Source organism: Actinia tenebrosa, unplaced genomic scaffold, assembly GCF_029948245.1.
Source record: "Actinia tenebrosa isolate PJP-AT-01 unplaced genomic scaffold, QUT_ActTen_1.0 PGA_scaffold2__45_contigs__length_23673736, whole genome shotgun sequence".
Taxonomy (NCBI): Eukaryota; Metazoa; Cnidaria; class Anthozoa; order Actiniaria; family Actiniidae; genus Actinia; species Actinia tenebrosa.
In genome coordinates this window covers 13,369,687-13,383,962 of record NW_028292579.1, presented here as the reverse complement: position 1 = coordinate 13,383,962, position 14,276 = coordinate 13,369,687, and the positions used below count along the sequence as shown (strand labels likewise).

The window sequence follows — 14,276 nt, the reverse complement described above, 5'->3', positions numbered from 1 at the left end:
TTTCTTTGATTTTTTTAATTTTCTTATTTCTCTTTTGCCAATTGAACATAAAATATTGCTTGCATGACTCCATGCAGGTCCGTGGGCCGGAACGAGCCGCTTTGCACGCTCCTGGGACGCTCCTTTAATTCTCGTGATTCCATTTTAGAAATCAGATCGAATAAAAGCTACTACATTCCTTGATTTGTGTCTTGGGAAATCTCTTTGTCGTCGTTATTATTTTTTGAATTTTATATAATTTTCGCCCAATTCCAGCAATGACGTCAACCACGTCGCTGGGGTAAAGTTTACACACGCGATTTTAGTTACTCATAGAATAAGCAGGTGAGGTGTTTAGAAAAATTGCAAAAAAAAGCCAACAAAAAACGCAAAAAAGGGTAATTTTTCCTTAAAAGTCGAAATTCATTTATCATTGGTCACGAATCAGTATTGAAGGGGCGTAAGGCCTTTTTTCCTTGTTTAAATTATGCGAGAGTAACTCGGGCTAAGATGGTCAACTTTCTTTCAGAGCGTAAGTACCAATACTGAGCCGGAAAGAGGGGAATCCATTTCTACTGAACGTTTCGGTAGCTACACGATTATTGTACAAATCTACTGCGACCATCTTAGTGCTAAAAGTCTGCATCCTTACGGTAAACTGCCTGAAGTGATATGCATTTTAGATCAGATTCAACTTGTCACTGACTTGACCGCGACATGGGTGTCATTACACCTTCATTATGATGTAGACAAGATCAAAATTGACCTGGGGATTGTTAGATGTTTTACCTTTAACGGTCCAAAAGCGAAAAAGAATGTGCTGAAGAACAGTGAGTGTATATTTGTCTGGAGAAATGCCACCTAAACCTGGAAAAAGCTAATTGATACTGACAAAGTCATTTGGTGCCAATTTTATTGACTTCATGAAAGCATTCATATTGACCATAACATTTTCCTGGGGGGGGGGGGGGGGGGTGTCTACGAGAAAAAAGTAGAGGGGATGCTGGTAGTGATATCTCTTAGGGGTTAAAAATCATTCAGCCACGCCCTTTTTAAAGACTTCCAGTATCTATTAGGGGTCTTTTTGAAAATTTTCGACCAGCATCCCCAGTACTTTTTTCCCGGAATCCCCCCCGGAACATTCTGTTTTACAAGATGCAAAGCTGTGGTATCAGTGGAGATCTCCTCACTGGATAAGTAATTACATAAACGGAAGAAGTCAATTTACTGAAATAGAAAACAAAATGTCTAGGTGTAACTATAGATGACAGATTAACATGGAGAGATCATACAAATTTGTGCCTTAAGAAATATAAGATATTTGCCATCCCAGTTATTAGAGGATATATATTTTAAAACAGTAATAACAATGATTTGTTACATATGGGATTGGGGTTTGGGAAATTTGTTCACTTGCAATGTTCAATAGATTAGAAGACCTTCATATTAAGTCTGCGAGAATCATCCATAAGATATCTACTAAGGCAATGGATTGGGAAATTCTAAAACTATCTAAGTGGCAGAATCTAGGATATCTATATAAACGTAAAATAGCAATAAATTCTGATTTTACATACCCTACCCCAGACTAAAACTAAGAATTGTATACCCTATCCCAGACTAAACCCCAACATGTATATCCCAAAAACAGTTTTTCAATAGATTGCAATCAATATTTACTAACGTATTCATTGAGTTTGTGCCGGCAGAAAGCGTAGCCTGTTCGCCAGATGAAAATGACCAAATCGTTAACCCTATCCCAGACAAAAATGATACCCTATCCCAGACAAAATGTCCAAAAATGATACCCTACCCCAGACACAAAAGCCGAAAAACCATACCCTATAGGGCGGCACATACACGTATAGCAAATATAGGGGAGTACCCCCCCCCCCCCCCCCCCCCCCCCCCGGGCCCGGACAGGAGTACTAGAAGCATTAAAGATCTGAATAATTTTAAAAAGGTTTTAAAGAATAATAAGAAAATGATTGACCAGGTAACTTTTTCTAAGGGAACTTGTTTTAATCACAATAAAGATAATAGTTATATATATTATTGATTATTAAATCAAGCATAATTTTCGAAATATATTCTCACTAAATTAATTCTATGTATTTATTTACTCCTGATTTATTTATTTATTCTTTATCTTTAATATATATATATATCTTTTTCATAGGACATTGTCATATTAATTTTGTAGAATATCATTTTTAAATTGAATATGTTATTTAATTCTATTATAGATTAATTATTAGATCTTTTATCTTAAATAGTTAGTTAGATGTGCAAGCCCACATCAGCTATATAGCTGCCAGTTTTTAGACCTGCTGAAACAAAGCTGTATTTATGTATGTAATTTCCGATCATTTCGTTCCATTTTCGTTAAACGTATGTCAATTTCACTATAGATTCGCTAGTCTACATTTGAGATGTCAAAAAACTAATCTTGCTCAAATTTGCTCAGTCTGATTTTTTTCACATACCGCAAATCCTCTATTTAGCCCCCACCCCTCTCAAATAAGTTCCCCCTCTCTAATAAGCCCCCCTTTTTAAAGGAAAAAATTTGTTAAGCCCCCCCTCTCTTTTTAGCCTCCCCCCATCCCCTCCCCTTTCACAACTAAAGAATCACGTGTTAATGTACCAATGGAACATTAATGATAGTTCAGAACATTTCTTTTTAGCTTGCTTTGTTAATGTTACCATGTTTTAGTTTTGCTATTCACAATAATCATAAATTATACTTAAGAGACTAACACAGGTTAATCAAATAATACAAATGCCATGTACATCACTACAGATTATGCGAGACGGTCAATAGTAATGCTTCAGTTTAATCCTGAGTTACAATCGTATTACATCCTGACACAATTACAACTTACTGCGTTTGACTAAATCATTAAGCCCCCCCTCTCAATTAAGCCTCCTCTCTCCAATAAGCCCCCCCTCAAACGTGCCTGAAATAGTTATGCACTAGTCAATTGAAACCCCCACTCCCCGACCCCCGCGAAATACCGGGGAATTTAACATTTGAGTGGTTACCTGGGTTTTAAGAACCTGTTAGGCTTCAGTTTAAGACCCCTCCACATAAGAACCTATTAAGGCTACAATTTTAAGAAAGATTCTTATCAGTGGAGTTCAGTGTAAAAATGTATAGGTAGAAACTGCTATAAGTTTGTTTGAGCATGTGTTTTGTGTAGAACATACTGCTCTGTACTAGGCTACTGGCTGCCTGTGCTTGGAATCACAAAGCCTTCTTGCTATTTTTCAAGATGGCCGACCTCTTGTTTCCGGGCCCTTACATATTCAAACGAGCCGTTGAAATCCCCGTTCGATTCCCCGCTGAGAAAACCCCGACCCCCAGGTGCAATCATGCTCTTAAAAGCATATCAAAATCGCGTCACGTCCCCGTTCAGTGTCCCGCTAGTCCCGGGGGTTTCAATTGACTAGTGCATTAAGCCCCCCGGGGGCTAGATAGAGGATTTACGGTAAGTAGAACACTATATAAACATTTCAAAAATATATGAACTAGGTTTTGGAAAACATTGATATATAGCCAAAAATGCCCTGCTCCCGCATTTGCTATATAAAATCTAGCGTATGAACACCATAGGCAGTCGCTTATTAAAATGGTCATTTGAGTACAAAAACTAGCGAATTCTTCATTATGAAAACTCTTATCCTGTATTGGGTATTCTCTAACACCAATAAAATTGTTTTATTAGCTAAGAATAAAGATAAACAAGCCTAAATTTTCCTTTGAAAGATCTTCTTGTCAGCCGAACTTCCTCCACAAACGGTCCGCCATTGTTGACAGTCAGAGTAGCGTCCAGTCCTACTCTCCGCATGACGGATCGCCCATTAGCTGTGTGCCCGTTTCAACGCAATCCCTCCTCCCGCCCTGCTATAACGAAGACTCGGGGTTCGAAATAATAACCATTTCAAAACTCGAATTCTGATTGGACTATTCCATATGAGTAACATCATACACTGTAATCCAATCACAATTCGAGTTTTGACTCTTGCTATCATTTTGAATCCAAGTCTTCGTATTCTCGGAAAAAATAATAGATTTCTAGGGGGGAGGGGGGGGGGCTTGGTAAGCTTGAGCCGTTTTTAATGTAAGCATTTTGGTAAAGTAGTACTGTAAAATGACCCGATCGATCATGCCACCAATAGCCCTCTGAAACTTTTACGTCACGAAAGTCTTGTGCAAGGAATTATGGGATACGCTCGGGGTAAACAAACAAAATGGTGGAGTATCTTGTATAATGTTTTGGTTTTAGTAGTCTCTCGTACTCCATTTTTTCACGTTTGTGACGCTGTTGTAACCCTGTCACGCCAGCTCTGTAACATTATATAACCTTTGAATTTATCATTGTATTGAGTTCAGTACACAGTCAGTCGTTCTTGAGTAAAGGTGACTTACAATCTCTCGTGTGTCTCTAAACTGTCTTCCTAAAGACATCCACAACATTACAACGTTTTTGCTATTTTTTTTATCAAATGGTAAATGTTAACTGTTATGTTACTGGTTGCGTGTCCAATAACCGTTCGTATCAGCATTTAAAGTTTTACAAACTACCCAAACACAAGACAAGAAGACGAAGGTGGAAAAAGTTGACACGAAATACGCGAGAGAGAGATTCACAATGGAAATGTCTATGTCGACTACACTTCGAAGGTGGTTGGAAGAAAGAATTTTATTCTGATCCTTCAATATTTCCTTGGAGTCCAGAATGGCCTGAAGTTGTGGCAAGTTACAATAACTACGTAACGGAGCGTTTTTCGCTGGCCCAAGGTACAGACCATGGATATGCCAAAGCTCCAAAGCTGATTAAAGTTCCAGCAATTTTCAAGAAGTTTGTCCGTCATTCCAACACCTCTAAACGTGCCTTAAAAACGTGCCTCTAAGTATTTTGTAGGCATACAGTAAATTCTTTAATTTCGTTCGAGGGTTTTATGGGAATAAACTTTCGAATTTAACATACACCCGGCATTACATTACTTTTTCAGCTCGAGGAAAGTGAAGAAACGTCTACCCTCCCCAACACAGATCAGGAATCAGATCAAACACATTGCCCAGATCTAGAAGAAACTCCGATTGCCTTATCCAACAATGGCGAAGTTGACTTAAGAGATGTAACGTTTAAAGACACGTCCACAACGATGAAGGTGTGTCTATACAATAGACATTCTTAATATATGAAAATTCAAAAACGTTAAAATTATTAGATTCCCCTGCTAAATTATACTTAAAAACTTGTCTATTAAAAAAACAATTCTTAAAACATTCTGTATTTATCTTAGGCCTTGCCAAGGATTGTGTGCGCAGCTTCCTAGAGTACTCTTTAGGTTTTGGAAGAAAATTGGATATAACAGATGTAATGAATTATGTTCAATCTTAGCATAGTTGATAGCATCTTAGCATAGTTAATAGCATAGTTAATAGCATCTTAGCATAGTTAATAGCATAGTTAATAGTCGGTGCATAGTTATTAACTATGTACCGACGAAGAAACGAAGATTGTAAGTACTTTAAGCGAAGAACATAAAGGACTGCCGATCATTGTTTACAGCAAGCCATGTGACTCTCAAAGTGGAGCCGCCTTTCCAAAGTTGATCACTTCTTTCTCAATATTAATGCTTATAAGTATTTTGCTTCTTTTATTATTTTTGATTCAAGGAAAAATTTTCTTGCTTTACTGTTTTGATAGTATTAATATTAACTGTATTAGGGTACAAAACAGTCAAGTTCTTCGATTACTACACTCAAACTGTTGTCACTTCATCATTTAGCGATTGTGGGCTGTGTTTTCACTAGAAATGTGACTTGCCTAAAATTCCTGAAGGTGTCTTAATCCGACAACCACCTTTTTTTAAACCACCTTGCTAGGGGTGTTGCTAAACCCCGAAACACCGAAACACCGAAACACCGAAACACCGAAACACCGAAACAGTACCAAAACGAAACACCAGTGTACAAATACTTTTCAATATAATAGTTAAAAGTATTAGATTAATGAATCTTTTGATTTTGAGAGCAACTGACATCATTCAAGACCAGTTTACAATGTTTTAAGAATCGTATATCTGGAAAGTTTTATGTCATCACCTTGCACACATTGCGGGCGGCCACACGGGAGCCTGGCTTTATATTGCTGGTGGTGATGGATATGATGCAAAAGTTACTCTGTTGGCGGTCGCTCGATCAATCCAAAGACGAAAACACGGGGAGGGATGGGACGTCCGAAATTGTCAAACCACCCGTGGATATCAAGCTATTGGATACCGCTATTCACTACTTCTTATAGCGTGTTCATACTTTTCGTTTCTATTGTGCGGGCCGTATTTATTGCATCTTTATAAAGTTTAAAGCATATAATTTAGTGTTTTATAACTATGAGCTACGTACGGAAGCTTCTAGGGGACATGCGAGATGCGAGTTGTTTAAAATGCGAGATGCGAGTTGTTTAAAATGTGAGATGCGAGTTGTTTAAAATGCGAGATGCGAGTTGTTTAAAATGCGAGATGCGAGTTGTTTAAAATGCGAGTTGATTAAAATGCGACATGCGAGTTGGAAGTAAGTCTTAATAATCGTAAAAATCTCAGTCCTGGACGTCGTCCTGCATCTAATAGCTTCTAAGTAAGTCCTCAAAACAAAGTGCAAGGAATTCAGCCCGTAATAAAATGTAAGAAGATCTCTGTATATTTGAACATATTAAAATAAAACGAAAGGAAACTAGGGAATACTTACTTTACTCAGACTCGGACATCAGGAAGAAATGACGTCATTCGCAATAGAATCAGCAACTCGATCGCATGTAGCATTTCAATCAACTCGCATGTCGCATTTTAAACAACTCGCATGTCGCATTTTAAACAACTCGCATCTCGCATTTTAAACAACTCGCATCTCGCATTTTAAAAAACTCGCATCTCGCATTTTAAACAACTCGCATCTCGCATGTCCCCTAGAAGCTTCCGTACTACACATCTTACCCCATGTAGAATCAAAGCAAAACTACTCACAAATGCGGCTCTCAAATGCACAGAAAAAATCGCTTTAGGACAAGTTATAGACCAAAAACAATTTAAAAAACACTTTCATGTAGTCAAAGATGTATCAAGAAGCGTTCTTCAAGAATTCAGGTGTGTGTTTTTTAGCAAACAATTGTATATATATATATATTTTTTTTTTTATTTTTTTTTTTTGACAAAAATTTTTCTCGACGAATCGAGAAATCAAAGACTTTCTCTCAAAACTTTTTATATTTCTATCGATAAGATTAATTTATTTTAATGCTGGAGGAAATATAACATGAAGAGCATATTACAACAAATATTCGTCCTTTATTTAGCTTTGTAAATCTTTAACGATTCGGTTGTTTTTAACCAGCTATCGTACGTTTGTCGTTCACGAAAAAGCTTTGTTCGCCTCCTATCGCGGGGTACAGTCGGCAAAACAAAGAAGACTTTTAGATATCTTTCTACACGGATAATTTATTTAATCATTAAATGAAATATAAATTTTTACCAAATATTCAACTGTTTATTAAGCTGTTCGAGCAAATATAATTATAAAAATGAGCTTAAATTTGTGTTGTTGAAAGATGTTATTGTATAAAGACCTACCAGACTTTCACTCTAAAAAGCTAAAAAATATTCAAAAACATTAACAAACGCCAATTCACTGCCAAAGAAATGAGTCATTTTGTATTTTGCATTGCCTTTTGCATTATTTTTTATTTTGTCTCAGTTGTTCTTGTCAACTGTTTAAATGAATGTAAGCTCTGTTTTTTTTAAAAGTAAACCTCATTTTTTGCTCACCTTAACCAGTTGTCAAGTCTGTTTTTTGGTTTTGATTTGTCCTAATTTTCGATCTCAATGAAAGACATCAGAGGTAAATTTCACTAAACTTGATATTGTATTGGATTATCTGTAGTTAGCTTTCGTTTTTCTTTAAGTAAAAGAGATTCAAAGCCTAAAACTGTAGGCCTTGGAAAACTTTTTGTCGAAGAATCTTCCAAGAACAAAACTAGCCCCTGGGGGTGGTGGTAAGTTGTGTACAAAATTCTAAGTGGGAGAGTATACTTATTTACATTCATATTTTAACAGGAAGTTTCTTCACTTATAAATGTGATTTTCAAGAACGTCCTGATAAGTAAGATATTTTTAAAATGATATGCAAAAAGAGAATTTGGAGGTTGAATATCGAAACCAGCTCGTTATTGAAAAGTCAACATCATTATTACTAGTATGTAAAATTGTAAAAGATGAAAAGTTCAGATTATTTAGGTTTACGGGTTTAAAAGAAATTCGATTTAAAATGGTTAATATTAGAACACTGTTTAAGAGTGTCACTCAGATTGTTCCATTCTTTCATGGCTTGAAACTGCATTGCTTGTTTTCCCCAGTTAGTTTTGGCTCGTGGTAAGCGAAACTCGCTTCCATGCCTCGTGTTGTAGCCATGCTAATTGAGCTTACTCGCGCAAAAAAAAAAACAACAAAAAACAAAAAACGATGTAGTGCATTTTGATTCGATTTCACTGCATAGTTTTTATTATGGGAGAAATTATCATCATTTCGAATAAAAAATAATTGAAGATTTTTTCCTCGATCTTATTTTTACCTTTCAGTTTCATTCAAATTGTTCTCCCTGTGACTTCCGTATCGGGAGCTCCGCTTTTAGACAGTGCCTAAATATATATATTACGGTGAATATTGTCAGAAGGGTGATAGGCACTTAAACAACTTCACCGCGATTGGGCTCCCTTTACCGGAACTTACCTTATATAATTATACATTTACTTCCGGTGAAGTTCTTCCCGTCATTCTCGCTGGGCGTACCGGTTTTTTACCTGTCATGGCGACTAACGTGTGCTATTTAGCTGCAGCAATAGCTGTTGTTTAGAAAGAATGTGCTCTTAATTTCTCATTTAACAGTCTTTAAATTAACTGGATATGATCAAAAATAGATCCAACAGTGTGAGGACGTATGATGAAGAGGGTTATGTCCAAAGAGCTGGCTGCCTTTGCTTCAAAACCGAAGAAGAACAAGAGGTGAGTGTCGTCATATAGTAAACTGTTGTACAGTGGGGTGTCTATTCCTAAACCTTTCTTTCTTGTCGATTTTAGGTCCTCCTGGTATCAAGCTCCAGACACCCAGATAGATGGGTCGTTCCTGCTGGAGGAATAGAACCGGGAGAGGACTCAAGAGAAACGGCAATCCGTGAAGTTCAAGAAGAAGTGAGTAGGAAATTGAAAGTGCATGTTAATATTGTTTGAGTTGGGTTTACGTTTAGTTTTAGGTTGCGTCGTCGTTAATAAAACAGTTAATTATTTACATAGTCTACTCTATTATCTTTCTCAAGGCTGGAGTTAAGGGAAATCTTGGAAGGTTTCTAGGAGTATTCCAAGTAGGTGTTTTTTTGCCGTAATGTTATTAAATAAAATAATTGTCATATATACTTTAGTACACAATCGCTAAATTGTATCGTGGCAGTTCGTCCTCATTGTATTCTCAAATCTCATTGTTTACAGAATGACCTTAGTCGAACAAGAACTTGGGTATTCGTGCTTATTGTCACAGAACAGCTTGAAACCTGGGAAGAATCAAGAAACGGTATATATTTTTTTGCTTCAATTTTTCAAATTACGATACTTGTCTTTACAGTAAAATGAAAACCACACGTGCTATTTTGTTGTTAGTTAGATATTTTGGCAACAATTTAGCTTGTATTTTGGTCTCATAAGTTTTTATTTTTAAATGAAATCAAACTGTTAAGCTCATTTTGTAAATTAGATGGTTGTCAGTGATAAGGCTGACCTTTAGACCACTGCCTTACATTAGGCTCTTAAAAATAAGTATTTATGGGTTTGAAGTAATAGTTTTAAAATTCTAAAAATATTACCATCATAAGTGCACAAAGTATGAAATGCTATAGCACTTGATTGAAATATTGGTAGTGACGTTAAGACCTTAACCCATTTTAAACACATACAGTCAATGTCATTAAAGTTGTCCATCAAAAAAAGACATTTACACATTTACACATTTAGACTAAAAGAAATATCATGTGTTTCCTCGAAGGTTCTGGCATAAAACAAATGCTGAAATACCATTCTCCATCTTAAATCCTCACTAAATGGTCAGGGCATTCTGGATTTTTGATTCATGAGTTGAATTTTACATTTAAAGTTCAGGCTTACGCACACAAGGCAAAGAATACATAATGAAACATGTGATATATCTTTTAGTCTAAATGTGTAAATGTGTAAATGTCTTTTTTTGGTGGACAACTTTAATGACATTGACAGTATGAATTCAATTGATTTAGACATGCTTTCTACATGGTGCTAAGGGGGTTGCAGGGGATTGCAAATCCAGTTAATGTGGCATAATATGGTCAAGTCATGCTATTCATGAAATAATAAAAGTGGCCATTTCACGGAAAAAAATCCTGGTAAAATCACAATTCAGGAAATAACCATTTACCACCCTGTTGCTAGTATGTTATAATGAACCTCATCTCAGAATAACTAACATGTATCTTAAGATTGTGCACAATCATGACTTTTCTTGGTTCCACTTTACCTTGACCTGATTCATTCATAAGATTTATAAAAATAACCCAATTTTCAATTTCTGTTTCACCAAAATCAATGTTGCAAAAAGAGAGAGATTCTCATCTTGGACTTTAGTTTTAGAGGTGGCTTACATTTATCGTGATTTGAACAACTCTTTGTGGATCTTCATGTTCTAATAATGGAGCCTTGATAAAAGTAGTCCTCTATTTGATAATCTATTATTTGATATTATATTATTTCAAACTTATTCAAAAGTTTTTTATTTTATAACAAATGTTTTTTTAAGGTCGTAAGAGATCTTGGTTCCCAGTTGACAAAGCAAATGAAATGCTTTCTGCGAAGCCTGTCCAGCAAAGATACCTTGTAAAAGCCAAAAGTACCCGGTGACAAAAGTGTGTCTCTCCAGCTGTGGTGCCCGGAGATGGATTAAATATTGTAAATATATGAAAATAGTAATTAGAATTTATTGTTTATGTTCCTCAAGACATTATAGAGTGCAAACAATTAATCCGTGAAACAATAATTACTAAATGGTACAAAATAGTGGTAATTAAATAATAGAAAACAATGGAATTTACATGAAATTGTGTTATTTAGTATTACTAAAGTTCACGGATTTACTGGTCACTCTATTATGCAATTTGATTTATTTTTTGACTGAAATGTAGGGAAACTTTATTTAGGGTTTTTATAATTTGTATAGGAAATCGCACGATCTCGAGTACAATTTAAGGCTCGTGCAATTAAAGAACTTTCAAAACATTACAAGTGTCTATTAATTCCAAATTGTACGAGAAGATCGTGTGATTTTTTGTTTATAGTTCACTCAACAAAATTTCAGTAAAAAATGCGCATCGACGCCGTTCATCTTTGTCTATTTGGCGGCCGATTTTCAGTCCATCGCGCAACTGAAATGCATAAAAAAGATTAGTTCTTACAGCTTTAAAATTTTATTTATATGTTTTTTAAATACAAAATGATGGAAAATAATTGTTTTGATATTGTTTTGGCCGTGTTGCCATAGCGACTTAATTTGGTACTCCTACGGAGTACAATTAACGCTATAATTGTACTCCTCTCGACCAATCAGAGTCGAGTAATTTTGTTGAGTGTACTATAAGATTGAATATAAAGCTCATGAAACCAGGCTCAAAAAATTTCAAAATCTCTTGCTTATGTTTTATGGACAACACTTAAAACTGATTGGAGCTGTCCATAGAAACCTGCACATGACAGGTTTTATTCAGGTTAACAGAAGGTGTAGTTATAGATCTAGAGGATACAAACATCTGTCAGATTCAAGGATGATTATGCTAGAGTATATTCTCATACTTTGCAACGACGCATAGTTGTGATAATAATCTTTGGGGTCTGTGTGTGTCAGGGGGAAAAGGTACATTTAATATTACACCACTCATTATGGGGACGGATGGATATTCTCTGGAACTAATATCCTGCTCAATTATTGCATAATAATTGATTTGATGGTAGAGCGATAAATCCATCTGCAGGAGTATGAATAACAGCCGGAAACGTTTAACCATACCCAGTCTGGCAAAGAGTTGAACAAAATACACTGCATGGGATTGTATTGTTATTCTTACTTGCTTTCATTTATTATTTGCCTTATTTTGTCTTATGGTCAAATGTAAATGAACAAAAATGATAAATTTTGTAGTTAATGAATGCCTCAGTGTTGTAGTAATATCTACCAGTATATCAATTTATTGGCAAATTCTTAATAGCACACATAAGTCTACATGATTTAGGGGTTAGTGCACATGTTTGTTTCAAGTAATAAATTTCAAAATTGACTCGGACAATAGCATGATTGATTGTTTGTGTGTAGTTTGACAGCTCTCTTAATTTTCTATCTTATGAAGGCTTTTCCTCGTAGAAAAAATACATTATTGTGTTGTTTACTAGTTATTGCAAGTGTTTGCATGTTGTGTGTGTAGTGTTGTAAATTATTTGAGAGCTATTTCATATTATGGAAAAATCCTGATTTAAAGAATAAAGATATGTTGTCCATTGGTTCTGTATGTACTTGGTAGTTTGTACTTTTGGTCCTTGTAATTTTTGTTTTGTTTTTCTCCTCATTCTAAAGTTGTCCTTTTATAGACCTTTTGCAAAAAGGTGTCTCCCTAATAAGGGAAAGATCTAGGAATTTACAAGCATTGAAAATTTGATGAAAACATGAAAGTGGTCATGTCCTGTTTCTCACACAAATGCTTACTTGCAATAGAATTAGTGCACTGATTATTCATGAGGTTTTTGAATGAAGAAATAGAAAAAGCGTGCGTGCTGTGTGCCGTCATAAAGCACGTGGGGTTGGCAGAACACGAGAGAAGTGTTACGAGAAGCACGACGCGTAGCGGAGTGCTTCTGGACACTTCTCGAGTGTTCTGCAAATCCCAAAGTGCTTTATAATGGCACACAGCACAGCAAGCAAGTTTGCTATTTATTTTATAAAATACAAATTACAATAATAGATAGGAATGACGCAACAGAAAGTGCACGCGCGTGCAATTTGCTCTCATAAAGCATGCGCTCCAAGCCAATCAGAACGCTACATTCATAACAGTTATTTTATAAATACATATATATGAGCAGGGCAATATGGATATAAAGCTCTATGAAAAAAGAAACCTCTGTCAAGTATGAAATAAATATATATAAAGTTTGATTTTTCCAATAGACTTTTCAGCTTGGGCAGTCAGTCTTTTCTTATTTCAGACCAGTTGTCACACCCTGGGTTAAGCTTCTTAAAAGTATACACAAACAAAATCATTATTGGGGGATTGAAACATGGAATAGGTCTATTCCTGTACTAATTTTATTAACCAAAGCTGTGTGGCAATTACCAAGACTATCTCTGTAAATGGTGTTGCAATATTGAAATCAAAAACCTGGAATCTCACACAACATTTTTTAAATTGAATTATTATATGCATCTTTTCCTTGATTTTGTTTAAACAACTGTTTAAATTCAAATTCATTTATTTTTGATATCCAAAATTTTTTGTTATTGCATTTTGAAGACTATGTTGGATTACTGAAAGCGTGAGAGTACATTCTAACACTTTAATTCAGTTATCTAGAGATTTCCACTACACTGTTGAAGTTACTGTAAAAGTCCCACCACTAGTACACATTAATAGTACAGTATGTAGTATTCAGCATTGTGCTCTAATGTAATTTATTGTCAATTTATGATAGAGTTTGTTTTATAATAGTTTGGTTTATATTATGAGTTGTATTAATCATTGTTATTTATGAAAAACTAATAAACTGTGGAAGAATATATCAAGAGGTGTAGTTATGGCATTGCTCAATGTTGGCCTGTCTAAAGCAGTGGCCATGGTAGTTATTATGTATGAGTCAATTCCAAAGGTTCCCATCCCCCCCCCCCCCCCCCCCCCCCCCCCCTGGGCATACCCCGGGCATTTGGCCATAGTCAAGTTCCGTAGAGTGGGGAATTTGATGCTGAATATATGTCCGAACGGGCGGGCATTTGACTTGACTAAATATAGCGAGTAGTATAGGGGATGGGGGTTCTAGCGCAACGACCACCGGAGGATTACCCGCCTAAAGTACCTCCTGAGATTTACACCAGTTTTACCCGCATCCCGTGCTGAGGGTTCTAGCGCAACGACCACCGGAGGATTACCCGTCTAAAGTACCCCCCTCGATTCGTACCGCGATTA

The 14,276-nt window shown here is 35.9% G+C and overlaps 1 protein-coding gene across 1 annotated transcript; it reads left to right on the top strand.

Annotated features, from left to right (window-relative positions):
- Positions 1-8,831: 8,831 nt before the first annotated feature.
- LOC116302631 (diphosphoinositol polyphosphate phosphohydrolase 1) lies at positions 8,832-13,253 on the top strand. The gene is made up of 5 exons (XM_031711969.2): positions 8,832-9,042; positions 9,118-9,228; positions 9,354-9,398; positions 9,523-9,604; positions 10,856-13,253. The coding sequence occupies exons 1-5, from the start codon at positions 8,944-8,946 to the stop codon at positions 10,954-10,956; spliced, it is 438 nt and encodes a 145-aa protein (XP_031567829.1). The 5' UTR covers positions 8,832-8,943; the 3' UTR covers positions 10,957-13,253.
- Positions 13,254-14,276: the final 1,023 nt, after the last annotated feature.

Excerpts from the sequence above, each read along its gene's own strand:
- LOC116302631 (XM_031711969.2), top strand. The coding sequence starts at position 8,944 with ATGATCAAAAATAGATCCAACAGTGTGAGGACGTATGATGAAGAGGGT. Across the intron at positions 9,229-9,353 it reads TCCGTGAAGTTCAAGAAGAA|GCTGGAGTTAAGGGAAATCT; the intron begins GTGAGTAGGAAA and ends ATCTTTCTCAAG. Across the intron at positions 9,399-9,522 it reads GGTTTCTAGGAGTATTCCAA|AATGACCTTAGTCGAACAAG; the intron begins GTAGGTGTTTTT and ends CATTGTTTACAG.